This window comes from Pleurodeles waltl, chromosome 4_2 (genome assembly GCF_031143425.1).
Source record: "Pleurodeles waltl isolate 20211129_DDA chromosome 4_2, aPleWal1.hap1.20221129, whole genome shotgun sequence".
Taxonomy (NCBI): domain Eukaryota; kingdom Metazoa; phylum Chordata; class Amphibia; order Caudata; family Salamandridae; genus Pleurodeles; species Pleurodeles waltl.
Genome location: NC_090443.1, coordinates 11,648,563 through 11,672,699, shown reverse-complemented (window position 1 = coordinate 11,672,699; position 24,137 = coordinate 11,648,563). Strand labels below are relative to the sequence as shown.

The following is a 24,137-nucleotide window of genomic DNA, read 5'->3' as shown; positions in this document are numbered from 1 at the left end:
AGGTCCTTTGTTATGAAGGCAGTGGTGGTTCCTCTGTATGGGCGGAGGTGCGTCGCCCCCACCTCCAACAGCAACTGCTGCAAACCAATTCACAAGGAAAGGGGCATCGCTTCTATATCAGGAATCAATGGAGGTCCTTCAGGTGCTGGGTGATATGGGTTCTCTTGGGCAGGTTGAGGATCAGTCAGGCAGCTGTATTCTGGATTGTCTAGAATCTTTGCATGAATTCAGTGGTGGTGCATACATAGAGTGCGTTGCCATAGTCCAGTCGGCTGGTGATGAGGGCCTGTGTCACTGTCTTCCTCATGCAGATGGGGAGCCACTTAAAGACCTTGCAGAGCAAGCGGGCGTGTGGAAGCAGGCTGAGAAAACGGAGTTGATCTGGCGTTTCATGGACAGTTCGCTGTTGAGAATGATGCGGAGGTTGCGGGCATGATCTTTCAGTGTGGTGCTCGGTCTGAGCTCTGCTGGCCACCCAGAGTCATTCCAGAGAGTTGAGTGTCTGCCGAAGATCAGAACCTCAGTTTTGTCCATGTTGAGCTTCAGGAAGTTGTCCTTCATTTAGGCGGATATGTTCATGTAACTGTGGAAGTTGGTATTCGTCTTGGTGGGGTCTGTTGAGAGCAAAAGGATGAGCTGCATGCTGTCACCATAGGAGATGATGTTGATGTTGTGTAATCTCACAATGTCTGCGAGGGGTGTCACGTAGATGTTGAAGAGTGTTGGGCTTAGAGAGGAGCCTTTGGGGATGCCGCGAATGGTGTGCTTGACCTTTGAGGTAAAAAGTTGGCGGGGTGGCAGACTCTCTGGGTGCGCCCGGTGAGAAAGATGTTATACATCTGAGTGCAACATCTGTGATCCCACTCTGGCATAGTCAGTTGATAAGTGTGTGGTGGGAAACGGTGTCAAAGTCGGTGGAGAGGTTGAGCAGGATCAGGGCAGCTGCTTTTCCTGTCAAGCAGGGCGCAAATCTTGCCTATTGGGGTGATCAGAGCAGTCTTGGTGCTGTGATCAGCTCAGAAGCCTGATTGGAAGGGATCTAGAGGATTGTTTCTCTCCAGGTGTTTAGTAATTTGGAGGTTGATGGCCTTCTCGAGGTCTTTGGAAGGGAACAAGAGCAGAGAGATCTAGCGGTAATTCAGGAGCTTGCTGGGGTCTGCAGGGGGCTTCTTGAGGAGGTGTTTCGAGGCTTCTGGAAATGTGGCCGTGGTTAACGAGACGTTGAGGATGATGGTGAGCTGGCGGCTGATCTCGTTTCTTCCAAAGTTGAAGATCCTGTGGGGCAGGGTTGGTGGGAGCTCCAGAGTGGATGAAATGCAGAGTACGATTGTGTTTGGTGTGCTGAATTGTCCCATGCGGTGAGTGGGTGGTTGGCGGTGGAGGGTGATGGGGTACTGGGGACTGAAGTTTCTGTAGATGGTTTCAGTCTTGTTGTGGGAGTGGTCAGAGGGGGCATTGCAGAGTTCTTGAGAAGGGGGTGGAGTTTTCAATGGCTGATGGGCATGCAAACTCTCTGATGATGGTGAAGAGTGCCTTGGTTTGGTGGGCGCTGTTCTCAATCCGACGGGTCAGGGCCTCTTTTCTTGTAGCCTTGATCTGGCAGTGGTAATCTTTGAGGGCCGTTCTGAAGGTGGCTAAGTTGGCGTGGTTCTTGCTGGTGCGCCATCTTCTGTCCAGTTGTTGCCACCTGCATTTTGATTTGCTGAGTTCTGGGGCATACCAGCTGGCTTTTTGGTTGGTTCTGTGGGTCTTGGCTGGTTTGGTCAGGGTGACCAGGTGGGTAGCACTGATGATCCAGTTGTTAATGTTCTGTACTGACATATCCAAGTTGGTGATGTTGAGCTGTGAGGTGCTGACAGCGTTGGTCCATTGCTGCTGAGTGACCTTGGTCCAGTCGCAGAAGGGGGAATCTGTGGCAGATCGGGACGGTGCGGTGAGATCTGGCAAGGGTGAAGTGTACGATGTAGTGGTCCAACCATGTGAGTTCTGTGGTGTGGCTGTAGCTTATTCTGTTGCTGGACATGAAGATGTGGTCCAGTGTGTGCCCTGCTTTGTGTGTGGGGCCTGTGACCAGCTGCTTGAAACCAATATTGTCCAGTCTTTCAAGTAGGTCGGTGGAGTTGGTATCGGTGGGGTCGTCCAGGTGGTAGTTGACTTCTCCCAGGAAGATGTGGTGTTCAGATTCAATGGCAAGCAGGATGATGAATTCAGTGAGAGTGGTGCTGAGGCTGGTTCTTGATCATGGTGGTCTGTATGCAAGGATGCCTCTGATGGTGGTGTTGGCGTAGAGCTGGAAGTTTATGTGTTCCATAATGGGTGTGCTTTCATAATTTGTGAGGTACAGGTGATTGATTCCCTGTGTATGAGGGCGATGTTGCCTCCATGCCTGTTGGTGTCTTCGCAGTGTTTTATTTTGTAGCTGGGGGTGGGGTGCAGTGGTGATGTAATTTAGTAAATACAGTGCATAGTTTCTATGACCTATTCATTACGGGGTGTGGAAGGGAGTGGGAAAGAGCTGCTCATTGCCCCACCCCCTGAAGAGCACCAGGTCCACAGAATAAATATGTATTCTGGTCACACCGTGACTCTCCATAATTAATCTTGCCTGGAAGTGGAGAATACCTGGCCCTAAACTTCAGTTTAACTGTATACATGTGCAGGACATTGGAATTCATTCTGGACTCCAACCTTTCCACTGTGGTGCAATCATACTCTGAGTCTGCTCTTCGCAGGCGATCTTAAGCAGCTCATTGAATTTCTTCATTTTTTTTTAGAAACAAAACAGACACAAATACATAGATGAGCCATTCTGAGGTGAGGTATGTGTAATGTGCCAACGTTACACCGTTATAGTGCAGCTTTAACACAACTAGGATTTAACCAACCCGATTGTTTTTTTTTTTAATTAAGTTTGTATTCCGGTTTTGCTAATAACGGCGTATTAACATGCTGCAGCCCTTTCCAATAAAGATATTTTAACAAACACACTCGTCTTTCTTGCGAGTTAGCTTTCGTGAAAGCACTCTCTATGACGTTTTTTGGGGTCGTAATACATGTGAAGTCACGAAGCGTAACTGAGGTGAAGGGTCATTGCGTGTCCTTTAGAGTCAGGGACACAACTAAACCCAAACTTCAAGAGGGGTGTTAAACAGGTCAACCAACGGAGGTAGGCCTAAACATTCAAAATCGGGGTCAGAGCTATTCTTAGAAGAATACAAGATAAAAAGGTGAAGAATTCTGCATTTTAAACACGTTAGTGGAACCCAATACAATTACAACAAACATGTTTTGGCGGATTTGACAAGATTTATGGTTTACTGACAAACTTTAACAAGCATTGGCAATGACAAACGGTCTGGCCTATGTATGAAAATTTCTTTCATGTAATTGATAGGTTTATTAGCTCAATAAGTCATTATATTGTATTGCACTTATATAGCAGTTACTTCCCAGGACAGCACTGAAGTGCTTTACGTGGAGGACATGCTGCCCTGGAACCCAAGGTTAGAGGTTTAATCCAGCTTGTGCGCTCAAGTAAACCACTGCATGCATTCATTCATTCTAGTTTCTGTGTGCTAGATTAAAATAAGAGCAATTTGGTATGATCATTAGTGGGGAGACGGTATGTGAATTCATGCATATCTTTGGGGGGGGGGAGGGGTTAATACACGAGCTAGAGAAGATTATGTATTTTTCTAGATGGCATTGGTTTGAATTTCAGAGACAGTGTGGTTGTGATCTTTGAACTAGGTTGTAGACAACTTGCAGAAATTAATAGACATTAAGGAGAAGATGCATTTGACCTAGAGAGGATGCACTCAGATGAGGCATGCCACGGATGAAGGGAAGAAGAGGGCCATTTTAAAGAAAAAAAGGAGTGATGAAAATCAGAAGTTATAAGTGAAGGTAAGTTTTTCTTGCAAGATTTGGAAATATAGAGGATGCTGTTTTGAGAGAGCATCCATCTTTAGGTTGTAGGACTGTAGAAAGAAACTGCACAATTTGCATGTCAAAATAGTGATGTATTTGGTACTTTTCAGTCTGTACACTGCTAGGCTACCATCAGACCATCGTTCATGGAAGATTAGCTGATCAGTTCAGGGGTTGGATGCATTACGTGATGGCTAGAAGCATATTATGGGGAATGTCAAGAGTTTTAGGGTGTACTCGAAGGAAGCAAAAGATCACAGCAATGCGAGATAATATATGTTAAATAATGGAAACATTAAGAAGGAAAGTCTGAAAATACTGGTGTAAATATCTTGTGATGTTCATCCTCTTGTTTGGCTCACAGTGTTTCCGGTTTGTGGCACTGTGGAAAGAACAGTGGCTTCTTTTCGATATACCCTTAAACAAACCAAGAGGGTAAATGAGTTGTCATGAAATGATTTGTCATAAAATAATTTGGTATTCAACTGATGTTTGCAGGCAGTATAGAAGACATAAATTTAAAAAATATATATATATCTGGTTTTAGATGTATTATCATTGAGTCAGGCATACCTTAAATGCATTGTTATCAAGACATCTGAGAAAACAAGGTGCTACAGTGCAAGATAAAGTGAATGGTGTCGTGGTTAGTCTGGTGAAGTGTAAAGAACAGTTCAATACAAATATTATAATGTCTGCCCAGCAATCTGTAATGAGCCTCCATTTTATAGTGCTTTAATCTGTCGGAGAAGGGACAATCTAATTTTAGAAACTGGTATCAACATTTCAACCCCTGCGGCAGTCTTGGCTGAGGTCATCCTCAGGGTGATGTCTGGGACGCTAATATCATAGCATCCTTGAGAAGCAAAAAGACAAATTGTTTCAAGAGAGAGTTGTAACTCATTGTATGGATCTGGAATGTAAGTCTAAAAATTGCTTAACCTAGTGAAGAATGGACAAAGGACCCAAACAATACATCAACCACGAGCAACAGCATGGTGCTTAACCTTATGCAGTCTAAAAGGAAAAGAGAAGAGTAAAATAGAGATTTCAGAAATTACTTAAGTAATCAATAGAAAAGATAAGACCTGGTAATAGACTACTTTTTGCTCTCATATTAGGCTTATTTTGACGCACCTGTGGATAGAAAGGGGCCTGTGACAAAAGGTGCTGGAGAGAATAGCTGCATCCATGAAGTCAAACACAGGACAGAGAGAATGCTTACCTTGTCTAAACAGAAACTTTTTCGTCCTTTGCCCGATTTTAGTAGCAGAAGACGGCATTGGAAAAGCTACACGCATCCCCCGAAATTGATTCTGTAGCCAGAAAACCATGAAGACTACTACATTAAGCCCACCAAGGTCAGTAAAAAAGTGGTTGAGAGTTGATTGTCAGAAATAGGTCGTATGCACCTAGAAGAACTTTCACTGGTTCAGCGGAACGGAGGAATAACTTGTCCTCTTTGCTGCTGACAGAGGTTGTAGAGTATGAAGAAAAGGAGGGGGTAGTGCACAAGCGTGGAATGTGGTCCTGCTTACTGTGAGTGGTCTCAACAAAATTTACTACAACTAGTCTGGCCCATAGGGCTTCATATATGCACCATATCTTGAAAATGAAACCCTCTACTAAATCAAACAGTTCAAGTATGCTGAAAAGGTAACCATACGCTATGTAATCGAATGCCTTAACAGCCTGTAGGGAGGTAGCTAGTACATCCCCTGAGATGACTCTGCAATTCCAAAATAGGTGAGCCCGTAATCTCACATTGTTACGGGAGGACCGCCTGAGCACAAATCCTACATGTGAGACATGTACAGGACAGGAATGCCCTTTCTTGGTTATAGCAGCATAAAGTGACCTAATGGAGAACTTTTCAGGCTATAATCATTTCCATAGGGCGTGGAAGGTTGGTGTTGTCCTCAGTATCTAAGCATGAGTTTGATTATCTATTTAATAATTCTATGTATATGATATAATCGTAAAGAAAGAGCAAAAACAGAGCTGGTGACTACAGGAAAATGGGAGGAAAAGATAGTTCTTTCACTCTCTCTACCACCCACACCCTGCTCCCCTCCCCTCTGTTTATAGCTAATTGTGTTGACAGGGCTAGGACAAAGGTTGAGTATTATTAAAAGGCTATGAGGTTACAGGAGGTATAACAATGGGAAAACTAAGTGGGCTTTGTGGACCAAAACTGAAACTACTATTTTGTAAGCTATGTACCTTTATGAATATCATCATGACAGAAGCACAAAGACAGCTTTGCAGACTGAGGTCATGGTTTATGTAGAATTCATGTGATAATTGGTGCACACAATAATCACAACTATCCTAGGGCCTGATTTAAAAGTCGATGGAGGGGAATACTCCATCACAGAGGTAACAGATAACCCGGCAGCCACATTACGATTCCATTCTATCCTATGGGGATCATAATATGATGGACGGAATATCCGTCATGTTTGTGATGGACAATTCTCTCCACTGTGTAAAGCTATTCGTATTTAACCACCACCTCCATCTCGACCACTGACTCCATTTTGTGTTTAACTTAGCTTCATGCACCATCAGGTATTTTTCTGCACACAGCTTGTGCAAAATGTTTTCGCTCTCTTTGTCACCGAGGCAGGGACATAACATGGAGGAGTGGGGGAAAGATAAGGATGTACTAGAAGAATGTTTATGGTACGGCAGGGAATAGTTCAGTCTTGGGGAGCGCACCTTGGGATGTGGCCAAATCTCTAATGTGCTTTTTCAACACGGACTGGTACAGCCAGCATTTGAACAACTCCTCACAATATGGGAGGGGGGAAGTTTCTAGAATTCTGCCCTCTATCTTTTTTAAGGTATTTAAGAGGGAGACTCGATGACTGGAGTTAGACAGAACTCTTCCCGGGAAAGGGACGCCTTTGCCCGGTTCCCATTGAGAGTTGTTTTCTGTCTTTCAGCAGTTGTCTGGGTTCTTGACTTGAAGTTGGCAAAGAGATGATGTCCCTCTCTCGTTCCATGGTGATGCATTTTTAATTCCTATTTTCAGCTGTGCGTTGTGAATGAACATTAAATCACTGTATAGGTAGATATATTATCCATGATTGAAGTAGTGTATTTTCATTGTTTGTTTCCATGATGATTATTATCCTACTGCTGTGATTATTTTTCGAAGTGCACTTGTGTGCTGCATTTGACACTTGACATATATGCCTTCCCCATAAGAACCTTAAGAAGTGCCTTAATACATTTATTACTCAGACTACAAGCTCTTCATTGTTGGAATTCTTTATTTGTGTTTCCTCCAAGTCTGAAGTACAAGCAAAACACACCAACATCTAAATCAGGCCCCTAGTGTGGTGTGTTGGACGGATAACATAATTAACTTCTCCTGAGAGTTCCACCACAGAATGAAGCTTAGCATTCGGAATTGGTGTTTACCACACAGATCGCTACATGTTTTGCATTAATGTCTTAACATTTTATCTAATAACTTTCCTCAGGAGTTTTCTGGTGAAATCTGTTCGGGAGATTTGCAGAATGTAGTAATAGCAGTGCCTAATTTGAGCCTGTGGGGGAGTTGGGGGGGCACTGGCACTTTTTTCTCTTCATCAAACATTTTAGCAAGAGACACAGACAAACCAGGAAGACAAGGAAGAGAAAATCTGTTGCCAATGGGGATAGCAGACCTGTAAGAGTGAGATAAGGTGGAGGGAGTGCCTGGCAGAGAATTAGAGAGGCCCGAGGTGGATTCGGGGTAGCGGGCTAGTGGATTTGGCATGCTGACTTTTTATAAAGCCAGCCGTGGGTGTCGGAGCACCGCTTTATGCTTTATTATTTTACAAATATAGCACTGTGTAATTGGTGCCAAATTCTGAACAATGTTATGAGTGGAACAATCTATTTGAGCATGGATCGGAATTTGAACTCAACTTTGAATCATGATCCAAGTAAAGTCTGTATGTTTATAGGAAGCAGAGACAAGTTATGGCAATAGAGATTTACCAAGCTCTTTATGGCCATTATTATGGCCTCGCTGTGTTGTAGGGTTACAGTGTGTTGTACTGGGTTGTAATTGTATTTGTATAGTGATACATACATCTAATGAGAAGCAAAAAGACAGTAGCGGAGCGGTGCACGCTGCTCTGTGGAGTGCCACAGATGGGACAGTGTGTGTTTGTCATGTGGATCATTTAGGTAGTCTTTGATGCCATGAGTTTTGCTGCTATACCTCCGAGTGAATTTGAAGAAATAATGAGTGAGAGATAGGCTGCTTAAGAATTCAGTTGTAATTGATTGGCCTGTGTGTGTGTGTGCAGTCTGGCTTATGTTTGAAGTGTTTTGGTGTGTGCATGTGGCTGAAATTCCTGAAAATGTATCATGGACAAGTGTACTACTATTTTTACTCATGGATATATGAAACAAGTATAAGGATAGATGCTGCTCCACAAGCCAATACTTGCTGTCTATAGAGGGGTCTGTGTATAAACATACATAGAATATGGGGCTGAAAGTTTACAGCGATTAAAGGAACTACCCTTGGGAGGCACAAATTCAGGCAGTTATGAGGCTGAGAGTGAATCCAATCAACCACAAAGCCACTCCAGTGGAAGGAAAAAGCCATATAAACTTCACAGTACAATGGGGCTTGCAGCACCCAAAATATACTTTGCTTAAGACAACAATTACCTGGGATTAGGAAAGCAAGCAGACTTTGGAGGAGTAGGGCATTAATAATAATTGTTACCCATATCTTATTTTTCTGTATGTTGTAATAGTGTCTGATGATGCAAATCAGGCCCATGTTCTTTATAAGCAATTTGCATGTGGGATGAATAGGCATAGAGAGTGTAACATTGGGAGACATAAGAAGCAATTAAAAAATAAAGAAAGCCTCATCTGCCTGTAAATAGCTATTACATGACCTCAGTGGTTGAAGTGTGGGCGAGATCTACTGTATTTCAGGATTTACACAGCGCTTACTACCTCCCATGTGAGGTGCCGAAGGGCTTTCCTACATGTGTAACACGCTGCATCATAGAGGGTGTGTTGTTGGAGGATGTTACTTTTGTTTTGATCCTATGTGGGAAGCATTCCATTTTGTGCATGATGACCATAAAGACACAGTTATGTTATGGAACGCAGTGCGTAGCAGTGTGTTGGATAATGGAGTGTGAGAGACAGACACTCAGTTTTATGGGTTTCAGCATGTTGGTAGCTTTGAAACAACTCTGCAGGTCCCTTTATGGTGTTTCATAGGATATAGTCTGCTTAGCTGGTTACTGCACTGGGCTATCCAATCTAAGATTTTGTGTACAGTTGTTGTCCTGAACTGGCATGGTTAGGGGAGAGAGAGTTGGAGAGATCTGTTGGGATGCACGCTTTTTTTTCTTATCATTCAATATGTGAGTGTCTATGTGAGATGTATAGAAGTGGTCAGCTTGTCTAAATATTTAGGACCTGGTCAGTTTGTCTAAATATTTGGGACCTGCAATGACTGGACTGCATTAAAGCCCTCCACAATTATCCAGTAATATGCAATAGACCTCTTCAGTTGTTCCATGCCTGTTCATTTGGTGATGTTTGGCTGTATAATGCTGGTGATTGATAACCTTCATAGCAGATATGTTTATGTGAAATTAATTGGTATAAGTTACAATTTTATGCTGGCCACTGCATTTTATGGCTTTAGTATTATTGTGGGCTATAGCTCATAAAAGTACATATCTATATAATGTCACGGTTAACTGTAGCTCATCCCTTCTTTTTTGCTTACTTCAATAGTGAAAGCAGTTCTCTGGTTGACTTGTTTGCAATTTGGAACAACATTTTCAGTCTTTATTCAGTTTACAGCAAAAGTAATCCTACTTTGTTAGAAAAACAACTGTTCCGGAATGGCTAATGCAGACCTTCAGGTGCATCTGGCTGGAAGAGAAGGGAAGGGGGTTTCATGTTCTCTGAAGCAAAGGTAGAGGCAGACAGCAAAAAGAGAAACAAGTCTTCCTGCCAGGGTGCCCACTACCTGAAAGAAATCGAAATGTGTTCAGTTGGTTAATCAGCAAATCTAAATGCTGCTTGGTAGCCAGTATATTTCTAAATTGATTGCAACATTTGAAGCTTCATGGCAACAAAGAGTAATTCTTTTTGAGAGGTACTGTAAAGGCATTGTCAGCTGTATTCTGGAGTGTGCTCTTCCATGGGAGACATTTAAAAAAATGTTTGCTCTAGAAACAGTCTGTGCATTATTAAAAATATATATTTTTAACACACTTGTCTTATCTTAAACACTAAGGGGCGGATTTACTAACAAAAGGGATGCAACCTGGCGCAAAATGTGTATTGGGAATTTAATTTACAAATTCGAAAATTTGCCTGAAAGTAAAGCAAAGATGCCTTCCATTACTTTTCGTCATGGGGAGTGTTCCATGGACAGTACATGGATGTTCCCACACATGTACCCATGGTTTTTGATCAAAACCCCCTCTACTAACAATAGTAGAAAGAGCTTTATGTAAAAAAAAAAAAAAAAAGTCGATTTGGGGCAGATGTTAAAAGGAGAAATGTTTTTATTTTCTTCAAAGTTTTCGACTTTTCAAATGAGCTGCACTGTACAGCGCACATGCAAAGTGTGAAAAGTTCTAAGATTTGTCTAGGCTTGTTTTTTTCTACTGGAAGAGTACCTTTCCAGTACAGAATCTGTGCTAGACATGATGCATACCCCTAGATCTAGGCAGCCCGATTGTGAGCGAGGGCCAGGGAAAAAGCTTTACAATGCCATATCTTACTAGAAATGGCACTGGGCTACTGTCTCCCTCTCATGCAACGCAGCATAGCAACTTTGTTTTCTGGGCTGCATTATGGGAGTTTTTAGTAAATCTACTCCCAAATCTCCTTGCACATTTTGCAACAACCTATCTAATACTGCGTGCAATACAAATTTAAAAGAATTATATAAATTTTTCACAGTGCTTCAGTGGCAGACTTGGGCCTCGTGGCACTATGAATACACATTGTGTTCAAGAGATTGGTGTACGCGGGCCTGCTTTAGTCAGGTTCATCTCCTATCTTTCTGATCACTCCTTTCAGGTTATCATCCCCTCATATAGCTTTAATTTGCAACACAATGCTACAAGACGTTCCCCAGGGTTCCTCTCTGAACCCCATTTTTTTTTAAATACCTACATCCAACCTTTGGCTCAGGTTGTGAAATCCCTGGAGCTCGCGTTGGTGTCCTATACAAATGACACCCAGTTGGTGCTCTCGTTTTCCTGCAATCCAATGTCAGACATGGCTAACTTCCAAAGGGGAACGGTAGTCGTCACAGAGTGGATGGCGGCTGTCTGCAACTAAATACAGGCAAAACGGAGACTCTCCTTCTAAAGAAAGATACAGGCTTCTGGGGTGACCACTAATGGCTTTCCTCACTCGGAATCCCTCCTCATCCCAAGTTGGTGGTCAAAAACCTAGGTGTTTGGGTAGACAACGCTTTAAATTTTGAAGCGGAATCAGTGGCAGACATGTTGTGGATTTATGTGTGGCCGTAAACCCATTCTTGGGTTTTTTGACCATTCCATCCTTTCAGTAATCATTCAGACAGCCATCCTTTCCTGGCTGGATTATTGTAATATCCTCTAACAGGACACCAACAAGGCTGTGATTTGCAGACTCCAGCTAGCTCAAAATTCTGCAGCCAGGCTGCTGTTCTCTGTTCCAAGGCATTCACCTGTCTCCAGTCTTATTCGTAAATTGCCCCAGCTCCCTGTGGTGAAGCATGTGCACTTTAAGACCTTGTGCACCACTCAAAGTCTTCTTCTCCCACAGGTCCCACATTTTGTCCAATCTATTGTATCCATATTTACCCTCGCGGCCACTGCATTCAGCCAATCAGAATCTGGCTTGCATTCCTTGTGTTAAAAGAGCCAGAGCTGCAGGACGTTCCTTCCGTGCTAAGGCCCCTGCCCTTTGGAACACACTCCCTCTGTCTATTAGGTATCCAGAATCACTGGTCCTTTGGGGAAATTCTGAAGACACAGTTGTTCTCATTTTAGTTGTTCCTGTGACACTCTGCGATTGTACTGCCAGAAGCAAACTCTCTTTTTTAGGATTAGCACTGGGACACCCCTTCGCTGGGGCATCTATGCACTCTACAAATTGTTTAACATGACATAACATGTAACCATCTGGTTACACACACTCATTTGCAGTGATCACATTAACCAATTGAGCTTTCATAACATTAAAAATGTATTTGCCACAGACTACTTTAACATTTATTTATTTTTTTATTTCAGATGTGTGTTTTATTGTATATATATTTGTCTGAAGGTGACAGACCAACAAAATAGTTGCAGAATAATTAATTTGTATTTCGCCACTCTGGCTCTTGCATTCAGGATTACAATTCCATACTTCTTCATGCACTTCAGTCTTTGGAGGGCTTGCGGAATACTTTGTAGGGGGTAATCATTGAGTCCCCAACTTCAGCGCAGCCCAGCACACTTCAGCCAACGAATCCGGAAGCAGCAGCAGCCAGGGCTACGACATGAAGATTGGAAAGTGGTTGGCTGGGAGCGCTGAAGCCCTTTTTGTTCAATGGGCGATGCGCACCTCCATATTGATGTTGTTGGGGTCAAAATGCTACCTCTTGTAGTGTTATTGCGTGGTAGTGAGAGGGAAACAGAGTGAGTGAGAAAGGGAGAGTGAGAGAATGTGTGTGTGTTGAAAAGGCGAGTTATGTTGTCACTTCTGATAAATTTGATGTTACAGGACATTGAATATAAATTCAGGGGTAACTGTGGTCGTCGTCCATGTGAAATCACTTCCTTTGGTGTGATTAGGCTGAAGGGTAATGTGATGTTATTTTAAGTGATGCTATTGCAGTCAGAGTGGCTCGAAATTACCTCCTGTAGTGTTACTGCCGAGGCAGAGGTGGAAAGAAAAAGCTATTCAGAGGTCCTGGTGCAGAGCAGCAGCATTTTCCAGGGCTCCTGTTCCGAAGGCCTACTTGGACATTTCCAGGCCCTGTCCTCATTACCTTGGTGATCCTCAAGCAGGGCGGTAAGGCGGAGGTCGGGGTAGGCCCCCTGACTCCGTTTCCAGAGATTTTCGATTTTTTGGTCTTTTGATTAAATCGTCTGCGAGGATCGCGGGCTCCGAGCAGGGGAAGCGAGACAGTGACGAGGTGTGGAGGCAAAGACGAGCAAAGCAAGGGGCTCTGTCGGTGTTTGTATACTGCCGAGACCAGGCTCTTTCGGTGTCTGTGCGGCGGGCTCAGTCGGTGTTTGTGTGCCGTCGAGAGCGGGCTCTGTCGGTGTCTGTGTACCGTCGAGACAGCCGCATAGAGTGAGGAAGCAGCCGAGGTGGGCGGCAAAGGACAGAGCGCTTTGGAGGCATCTCGATACCTGTGTCGCCGTAGTCCCTAGAGGGGGTGCGATTGTTGGAGACTGCTGGGAAGGAGCTGGTGAAGCGCTACACAGGACTACAGCTCCCAGGAGCGCATGGGGAGCGCATGGGGAGTCTCAGCCGTGTACGTCCATCTGCCCATTGGTTGTTGACTCCCTATATTGCAGGTAGCCTACAGCTGTACCTGTGCCCAGGACGAAGCCCAGATAAAGGGCGGACAGTCTGTGACGAGGTTCTGGTTTATACAGGCTGCTGACTTTTGTGACCTGTATACCTGTACACTGTGAGAGTTCATTAAGTGTTTTTTTTTTTGGGGACTGTATGTAGGTTGTGTATATAACATTTTGTTTTCAAGCAGCCCTTATTATCTTATTATTCGTGGGTAATTTGGAAAAGCCTTATTCGATTTTAAAGTGATAATTTGTGACTGTTAAGCATGTCAAAGCAAAAAGTCCCCTCTATACCCCAGACATTGGATAATTATTTAGTGAAGATTGTTAGTAAAATTAACTGCGAGAGGAGACAATCCCTAGGGCTTAGCAGCCCCCCCCCCCATTATCTAGTGTGCAACTTTCACCTGCTCCATTGGCTCTGGATGACAATAGTAGTGTCTGCACTAATTCCGGTGTTCCTGATAGGGAAATGATTATGCAGAATACTTCTACCTTAGCCGATCTAGAGGTTTCTACTGATCCCATAGTGCAACATCCACCTACCCCACTACCTAGAGTGGTTAGAGCATGTAGAAAGACCCAGACTAAACGTGGGGGTGCTCGGCCCGCAAAAAAAAGATTAATTAGCCCCCTCAAGAATCCAGATAAGGATGAGGATAATACGGCAAATATCGACGACGTTAAACTAGATGTAGAAAAAACAAAAAACTTAGTAAGTATTATTGACTTAAAGATTAAGGGTATTGTCAAACCTCTTATGGTAAAAATTGATCAGCTAACCGCGGAGGTTAATAGATTAGGCGATCTCCTCAAAAAAACACTGGTGGAAGCAGATAGTGTGTCAGCCCCAATAACAATAAGCAATCATGATACTCAGGTTGCTCCTCCCGGTGATGTTACAGGTTTAGATATTAGTAGGAGTGTTGTACAGAACTACCCGACAGCACAGTCCTTAGCCTGTAATGATAGCCAGGTTGTTTTAATACCTGATAGAAAAGAGGATTGGACTGAGGTAAGGCGAAGGCGCGCCATTAATCTCCCTCCTGACTGCGCACCATATGTGGTAGTTTTAGCTAATGTTCCCCCTGTTGTAAAGGGGAATCATCAGGAAACCCACGAGTCTTTAAAAAATAAAACCGTTTCCTGGATGCACAGGTATTGTGGATTCCCAACTGAACTTTCAGATCAAGTTCTGACTACCAGAAGGGTAAATTGGATAGGGAGCTCTAAGAAAAGTTTTAGTGGTGACTGTCATTATAAACTTTAAACACCCTCAACATGCTGCCACTGTATTATTAAGAGCTGCCTTATTACCAATTACTGATAATAATGTGTGTGCCCGCTCGCTTGCTTTCTTTTACAGCCATCATAATAATGCCCCTTATGGGAGTAGAGGAAGTAGATTATGCCCTGCTACACACAGGCTATACCCTGATATTTCAATGCAAAACCGGTTTCAACCCCTAAGTTCTCTGGATGCAAATGATTGACTTAATGAGGGAGGGCAGTTCTTACCCCAGGTGATTATTATTCCCTGTGTGGATATCGGTATAGACAATACCATGGCCCAAGAGATGCCCAACAACACAGAAATTGAATTGGCGGTGGATATAAGGGCACCGCCCGACTGTGAGGACATAAGCAATTCAAACCAGAATGCGAATTGGGGCGAAACAATGGTATGGTGCCTGATAGTAATTGTGTTAGGGGTAAGGATACTATTACTATTGTTTGTTGGAATGTGGCAGGGCTGAAATCGAAGGAGAGGGATCCGGGATGGTTAACGTTTGTTAATGCCCATGACATTTTATGTCTTCAAGAAACATGGTGTAAAGATGAAGTTAACTATGAGGGATTCGTTTCTTACAATTTACCGGCGTTGGGAGGTGGTATAGGTAGAGCGAAAGGCGGTCTCCTTATACTTGTAACGATCTGTCGTCCTATTGTGGTTAAAAAGTATATACCTGTAGGGGACCTTGTGCAGATCCTCTGGCTTGTGGATGACAAAGACCATAATGTTTTATTGATTAACTATTATAATAACATTTTTGATGTTACCCGGGTCAAAGTAGTAACAGACTTAGCCGGCGCTGTCGAAAATCTATGTCTGGAACAGAATGTTGTATTTGACTTCATCTGGGTAGGGGACTTGAATACTACTTTGTGCGATTTGTCTACACAAAGGGTTTGTGGGGTTACTAACAGTGCCGGCTGGGATGTCCCGCATTTTGGACATAATAGTTATGGGGAAGCACTGCATAAGTTCATGGGCTGCTATGACCTGGAAATAGTGGAGTGCTGTAAAGATGTTAATGGTTTACCCATTCCCACTTTTAAAAATTGGCACACCAGCTCGGTCATTGACCATGTGATCACATCTTCTAATATTAGTTCTTACTGTGATCCACCAAGAATTGAAGTAACTACCCTAAGTGACCACAACCGTATTATTCTGGACACTACCCTTTGGGCCGGTAGTTCGGTGGATGTGGGAATTATTATTTCTAATGTAGAACCACATAGGACTAACGGTGTAAGGCTAAGATGGATTGGTGAAAGAGCCGATGATTTAACTAGCTCCATAATTAATGAGAGCCTGCTGGACATTGCTTCTATTTTAAAAAATAGTTCTGACTCTGAGAGGGTTTTATATTGTTTTAACCAAATTAATAAAGCTATTGATGCCAAGTTTACCAGTCGCAATAGTAGGCAAAGTAGGAACGGACCGAGATGGTTTAATCACCTTTGCACTTCCGCACTAACTGGCCTCAAGCAGGCTTTAGCAGCGAGGCCCAGGGACAAAAAACTGGTAAATAAATTAAGAATGGAATATAAATGTGCGCTCAAACAGAGGAAGGGTGAACTGCAGCAATAGGCTTGGGATTCCCTCAACCAAGCTGCTGAATTATCAAATTGTACATTATTTTGGGCCACGGTCAACTCGCCTTTTCTAAGGGATGAAAAAACACCACAGTTGACTTCTAATGTTTCTAGCGAGGGTTGGATTGCACATTTCTCCAGCATTTTTGACTCTGATAAAGACAATGATCCTAGTCCCAATAAGTGGCCTACTCTGCCTTTGGATATATCCGTTAGTGAGGTCAAATATGGTACACGGGCTAGCAAAGGAGGGAAAGCTCAGGGCCCGGACGGGGTACCTATAGACGTTTATAAAGCTGCGCCAGATGTCTGGGGCCCCCTTTTAACCATTGTTTTTAATGTTGCCGTGTGTGCCGAGGCCCCTGTAACTTGGGGTGAATCAATCATTGTGCCAATTCATAAAAAGGGAAGTAGATCTGATGCTAAGAATTACCGCCCGATCTCTCTCCTTGACTCTTCAGTCAAGGTTATGAGTAGAGTGATGTTAGTAAGATTAGAGGAATGGACTGAGCAGGATAGCATACTGGCTGATAGCCAGTATGGTTTTAGGAAGGGGCGAGGTACGCTCGACCAGTGCATCAATCTTGATCTACTGATCGGGAAGTATACTGAAGCGAAACCCGGTTCCCTGTATCTTTGTTTTGCTGACCTGAGCAGCGCATTCGATATGGTAGATCATTCCATTTTATGGCCAACTCTGTTAAATTTAGGAGCCCCAGAAGGCATAATCTTTTTCCTCGCTAGGTTATACGATAAATTGAAAACCAACGTACGTTTTGGAACCAGAGGAGAATGTACTCCAAAATCTGTGTTACACGAGGAATTAGACAGGGTTGTGTTTTGGCACCTCTCTTATTTATTTTATTTATTAATGGAATTGATGATATTTTAAAAAAGGTTAATGCTGATGCTCCTCAGATCAACGGTGTTCCGGTGCCGGTGTTACTATATGCCGACGACGCTGTTTTACTCTCTCGAACACCTGTCGGATTACAACGACTAATGGATAGTTTTTCCGCCTTTATTAAAGATAGAAAACTAGTAATTAACAAGGGAAAAACGCATACCATGACCTGCGGAGCTAAAGCCAAAACGTTAAATGCCTTCTTTATAGACAGCGAAAAGGTGCAACAGGTGGATACATTTTGTTACCTAGGTATTACCTTCTCTAACGACAGGAAATGGAACAATGAATTTAATAACATCCGGAATAAAATGGCAAAAAATGCTTATGGTATTTATAGATTTGCTGCAAAAGTTGGGGATCGTCGAACCAGGGATATGCTCAAGATTTACCAAGCTAGATGTGTGACTATTGCTCTGTATGGGGCAGGAGTATGGGGTTATAGCTGTACCTACAACTTACAGTTGGAGGAAAATATGTTTTTAAAAAAGCTCCTGTTTTTGCCCATCTCTGCCTCAACTGAATTAAGCCATCGCGAAACAGCCATTAATTATTTAACTGATCTGATATCACTTAAACCATTGATGGTCTGGCGGTCTTTTTGGCTTGGCGATGAGAAGCTACTTAACAGAACTATTGTTGAGGATTGCCTACGTTTGGATAAATATCGAGATATTCCCTGGGTTAAATATGTTGTTGTCTGTTTTTCAGACATTTTTAATCTGAATATTTTAAATAATCCTAGTGCAGCAACCACGATCTCCAAATCAGAAATGAAAAGTATATTTCTAACTTATGCAGAAAGGAAACGAGCAACTATAGCCGGATCATTGTCCTCCGTCATTTTTTATAATAGATACAATCTAATGGAGGGTTTTCCATCTTACCTAACTATGGTGACTAGGAATTCACATAAATTCGTGCTAACCAGACTAAGATTTGGGATGGCACATTGTTTAGTAGCCCATCCAAACATTAAGAAACACCCGATTGGGCCATGTAGGTGCGATAATGTATCTACACAGAGCACTGTGCACCTTCTGCTGTTCTGTAAACTGTATACATGTTTTCGTATAGTATTTTTGAAACCGGTGTTTGTTAAATACGGAACACGTACAGTTAAACATGCCATGGCTTTAATTTTTAATCTGCAATCAGCAGATATTTGTTTTTATACTGCCACCTTTTTAAATCAGTGCATCAATTCCAGGAAAAGTATGAGTTTTTAATGTATTTTATTATTCTTTTTATATATTTTTATATATTTATGAATGACCATATGTATTACTCAATGAGCCATTAACTATAATTAATAACTGTAAGTTTTAATTGCAATGTCTTTGTAAATATGTACTGTTGTCTTTTTTTCTCTTCTTTGTTCATGCTTTTATGGTCATTTATATGTGCCGAATAAAGCTTTATGAATTGAATTGGAAAGAAAAAGCGTGAGTGTGCTTTGTAGCTTTCAAGTGTTGGTGTGACACTTCATGGGATACAAGAGAGTGAAAAGGAATGTAATGACATTTGACAGCTTACATTGTCGGGGAGTTTCAAACCACAAATAAAGTCCGTATGCCACTGCAGGGCACTTAAAATGTCCAAAGGGCTCGACCTTTCTGTGTATCATGGAAAGTCTTCTCAGAAGCTAGCGCTGCTTATGGAGTTTAAGAAGCTGGTAGTGACATCTCATCCAATCAAGTAATAGGCGCTATATACTAATTAATAGCAACCTTTCAATGCAGAACTAGGAGGACGTCGTGATTTTTAACTCGAATAGGGCAAGATGGATCTTTAGTAACTTTTGAGTCTATGCCCAGGGCCGGACGTGCTCACCCAGGGGGAATCGATGGAATGCCCAGGACTCCAGAAACAGTATAATGTGTGACAGTACCACTAGGCACCGGGAGGGGGCACAATGTGAGTCTCGCTAATTGGACTACAAGAGCAGCGTCAGAACTCCATGTGTAGTGTCACAATGCAAGTTACTACACCAGAAACCCACAAATACCCTCGAGGATAGCGGGGGGGGGGGCAGTGGTGTAACGGAAAATGCCCCCCTTCCCCCCAAGGAACCACCCTTTGTAAAGAGGAGCCCCGAGTCTCCCATATTCAATGGCATTCGGCTGAATGGGCCCCCTGACAGGTTGGTGACACCTCATTCTCCTCCCCCACTTTACACCGCTGGAGCAAGCTGCAGTGGCCTGTATTACGCCCCAGTGGACGGTGTTAGAATGTGGGCCACACCCCACTGACTCCAGTAAAGTGTCAAGTAGTGCGAGCATACTCACAGGATTGCCAGGGGCGAAAGCCCACCCCAGGGGCATCCAGATGTAGTGTCTGGATGTGTGACCCCCATCCCACGAGACAGAGCCTGGGCGCGCGGCTCACTCAGAGGACTCAGGGGAGCGCCTCGTGCGCGCAGCCCACCCAGAGGGACAGGGCCGCACGGTGTGACGCAGCGCTCTCAACGAACCAGTCCCAGCAGCAGGGGTGCAGCTTTCGTGTCAGGAGGTGCCGTCGTTGCCCTCCGGGCTCGAGGGAGACTTACAGAAAACGGATATTTAGCTGCATCTGTCCCAGATCGTGCCGCGGCCGGGGACAGAGGGGTAAGCCTGGTATGCCGCTGTGCATCACGCCACTTCCCTTAAACAATGTGTTCTCAACACGAGTGGACACAAACTAGACACAAACTGAAGGCAGCTCAGGTTTTTATAAATTTACTTCAATCGCTGTGTACAGTAGTCAACACGTATCTGCATGCGGGAGAATTATTGCTACATAAAAGCAACTTCCTGTTACTGTGTAGGACCTTTCTTAGGTTTCTAATCTTAAAAAAAACCTTTACAGTCGTCAAAGGTAAATTATTGTGAAAAAAAAGGGCATTAACCGGAAGACGATACACGTGCTGGAAACATTCTGTTACGGACAACTAGCTTTACATCTTGCAGTTCGGGCTCTTTCTCAGCCCCATAACCTCACCTTCTTCTCTTTGGACAGGGTTTCTTCCTGCAGGATGGGTAACACTGTTCTAAAGTTATGACCCAAGAATAGCAACATGCTGAGGATCTGTTGCTACTGGTAAACAACTTCCTTCTACTGACACTTGTTTCTCTTTTTTAACTTTAGAATACCTGCCCCAGCGACAGGGATACTTCAATAAACTATTCTACGTGTTATCGTTGGAAGATGTGACGCTCATACTGGACAATATTGTTATAAGTAACAATTACCCACCATAGTTCCTCTAAGTTTCGTTACCTTAGCATAAATTCCCTGCAATCGGGATGTTCAACAAGGAGGAAAGAATACACTCTCCTGCAGGACTACTGCTACAGGTGAGCAACCTCTTCAGCACGTGACTCTCTGAAGCATCACAGGATCCTTCTGGAGGCTACGGCACCTGAGAAACACATCCTTGCCATGCCGGGTAAGTAACTTGCTTCTCTCATGCGTTAGCATTCCCACATTCAAGCAATTACGCTAGAGAAGAACCACTGTTGCAGGTAGGTAACTTCCATACTGGGGCGTCCACAGACTCGTGGCTTTATAACACCTTCCCAGTGATCGAGCATCTTACCCTATTGGAGATGTACTGTTACAATGAATGAATCCGAGAAAGGTACCTACTCTGGAGTGCTAGTGCTCGCGGGTATGTAAATGTCTTCCTGTGCATAGGATCCAAGCAGGATTTAGCACAACGGACGGTCTTTTTTGATGTTCTGTGATCCACACCGATTTCAGAAAAGGTATTCAAAATGTATGAATCTCAGACTGAAACACATACCCACCATCTGTTGTAACAGGTAAACAAATGCACAATGCCGGAGGAGAGCTCATTCAAATTCACACTTCGAATATTTTCCCAGGTTAAGGGCATCTTCTGCAACGGGTGAGAAAGCAGAGAAGGGGACGTGTATACCTGCAAGAGATGTATATCCGAAGTATTGTTTCAAATTTTCTCGAAGGGGCACCTATTCAGGCATTGGGGCTAGGGATGTTTCAGTTATAATATTGTTTTGAGATAAAACCTAAAATATCACTGTTTTGGTCTCTTGAGTTTAGGAGTCAATTACCATCGATTTGCAGGTTTGACCCAAACAGATTTACCTCTTATGTCAAAGGCAAATCTCTCGTTATTAAGTCCAGTTCTGTAGTGAAGTGGAGGCATATTTTATCCGTGTGTGTGTTTGTGTGTGTGTGGGGGGGGGAGGAAAACAAAGGAGTAAAGGGTGGGGGGGGGACGAGTAGCGGGGGGGGGGGGGGGGGCAGTAGCGGGGGGGGGCTGGCTTTTAAAGACTCCGAGTCGCCACACGCACGCGATTACATACGTAGAGAGAACAAATCGACTCTCTCCGTCAAAAGCAAGAGCCACTTTAACCCACTGAGCTAGCTCACCAGAATCTAACGCGTTTGTACCCTGCAGGATTAACCGCAGATCTCTGCATTAGGCACAATAGCTCGCTGTGCTTCCGTTCATGGATTCTGACCGCTGGTGCTTGCATTCACTGCGCTAGCTCCCAAAGTTTCGAAAAGGTGGCCGGTAGCTTACACGCTTTACTCTGCAGCCCGCACACTACCACGCCACGGTAGAACCGGCGACCTGTGGGTTCAACGCACCTGCATTAGTCCACTAAAATACCTTAAAGCATGCGACCTCCAGATCGGAAGCAGCTTTGATCTACTGACTCGTAACATGTCCTCTCTCCTAATGGGTGGAAGTGAGAGCTAATAATGCTCCCCTATTTACAACAGGTGCATTCAGCCACTGGGTTGTCTTTATAACATTCACAGTGTGACCTGCAGACTAGATACAGATTTTCACACCTGATGCATTGAGACCATTGACCATTACAAGTGGAGACTGTGACATGCTGGGTGTTTGCTTAACCCCCTCCATGGGCCCTCTACTTACCTTGCCTTTAAGGTCCAAAATGAAGACGGCCGAGGCTGACATGGTTGTGGGTTCAAGTGCTGCCTCTACTCTCGGGTGTCTGTGAACGGTGCCCTCTGTGTGTTCTAGTGATGAGTCCCGGCCTCAGCCCCCCGATCTCCCTGACACTTTTTTTTCTGCCCTTGCTCGGCTTCCTGCTTCCGGGTTGGGCTCTGGCGACGTCACCAGGCACAGGTACACTTGCTCCAGGTGGGCCAAGCCCTTAAAGGGGAAGGCGAGAGTTTTAATGTCCCCTGACAGGAATAGATCCCAGTGAGCTATCTGAGTGAGTCTAGCATTAAAACAGAAATATAAAGGATTAATGCTTCTGGCAGGTGGCTATTCCGATGTCCTCAGGTTTGAAAAGCAACCTGCTTGATATCGTTGGAAGTCGTGCAGACGGGACTCAAATATTTTCCTGCCTGGACGCGCGCCAAATGTGCACAGTTGTTAGAAGTGTTGTGTTACACTGAGTACCCGCATAGTGCTTCATTCCACCTCCAAACTACCTTCGTGCGCTCAGGTAAAGGCCGAGGATGAATTTCAATGGCTGGCAAGTGTCCTGATGAAATTGTGACACTCGCCCCATATCTTGCTTTTAAGCGAACAGTATGGTGCATTCTGGGATTCGTAGTTGCGCCCTCAACACTGTAAGTATGGGTCACAAATTTCTCAATCGCTGTTGACTGAAAATGCAATAATGGCGGATGATGTCACATATGATACAAAGCCGTATAACAGCTATATTAGTCAAAAATCAAAGATAGATAAGTACCCAGCTAGCTCCCTGTCATCATAGTCCATTTAAGTCTTAACTTTTACAAACTATTGTAATAGAGAACATTAGTGCAGCGTGCTTCAAAAATGGGAACGGGACTACAACTCCCAACATTCACTGGGTTAGTAAATAAATATTTGGAGCTGAAACATGGTGTCCCTGATGACGAGCAGTCTTCGGGTCACGTTACATAGAGCTCCGAAGGTTTTGTATTTGCATCCTAGAATTTATAATCCTGAGTTAAACAGGGTCAAATAGAACTACAACCCCCAGAATACAAAGGAAAATTCCTGGCCTGGATTAGCATCTAACACATGGAATGGAGACACTTGCAAGGTCAGTTTAGACTGAGGGAGAATCCATTAGGCTTGAATGGTCTTCCTAAAAGGCTATATTCCTACTGGTTGAGCAATGGTGCATTGTGTGTAACAGGCCTTAGGGGTCAGAACAGAGTATTTTTCAGCCAGCAATGCTATAAATGGCCTGATTACACTTATTCCTACTAACCCTCAAATCATTCATTACTCGTGAGTTCAATTCCACCACTGACACAGGAAACACCAGGGGCCATATGTACTAAAGTATTTTCCCATAGGCACAGAATGGGTAAAACCCTTTGATACATCTGGCCCCAGGAGCGCTGAAAATGCAAGCCATGCCCACCCTGAATTAGTACCATAATAGGACCTTCCAGTAGCTTTCCAAGCCAAGTCAAAGGCCTAGAAACCAGGGAGAGTAGTTCGTTATAATTGGGATGAGTAGGAGGAAGACTAAGAAAAATGAATGTTACTGGTAAGTAATCAGCAACTACTTCTACATTCCTCTTTCTTACCCCAGTCATTACTTGTGGGGTATACCAAAGCCAAAAGCCTTTGACAAGAAAAAGGGTTACAATCACTTGAATGCAGACATGATAATTTTTAAGCAGAATAGTGAAATTAATCTTACAGCAATGAATAGTGAAAAAGCACTGACAAAGCTAATAGGTCTCGCCTATTGTGATTGTGTTTTAACCATGTTGTACACCAGAGTGGATTCTGTTCAGTATGGCTAAAAGTTAGTGGCATGGAGTGGAGTGAGGTGGGGTAGACTGGAGTGGAATAGGGTAGTGTGGGTGTAGATTACAGTGGGGTAACTTGGAGTGGGGTAGAT

At 43.7% G+C, this 24,137-nt stretch overlaps 1 protein-coding gene across 1 annotated transcript in view; it reads right to left on the bottom strand.

The window, feature by feature from the left end:
• The window catches only part of AP1M2 (adaptor related protein complex 1 subunit mu 2), an 80,225-nt gene extending 57,842 nt beyond the window's left edge, over positions 1-22,383 (bottom strand). The window contains exon 1 of the mRNA XM_069230395.1: positions 22,190-22,383. Within this exon, the coding sequence (XP_069086496.1) occupies positions 22,190-22,231 (42 nt within the window). The 5' untranslated portion in view covers positions 22,232-22,383. The remainder of the gene's footprint in view (positions 1-22,189) is intronic.
• Positions 22,384-24,137: the final 1,754 nt, after the last annotated feature.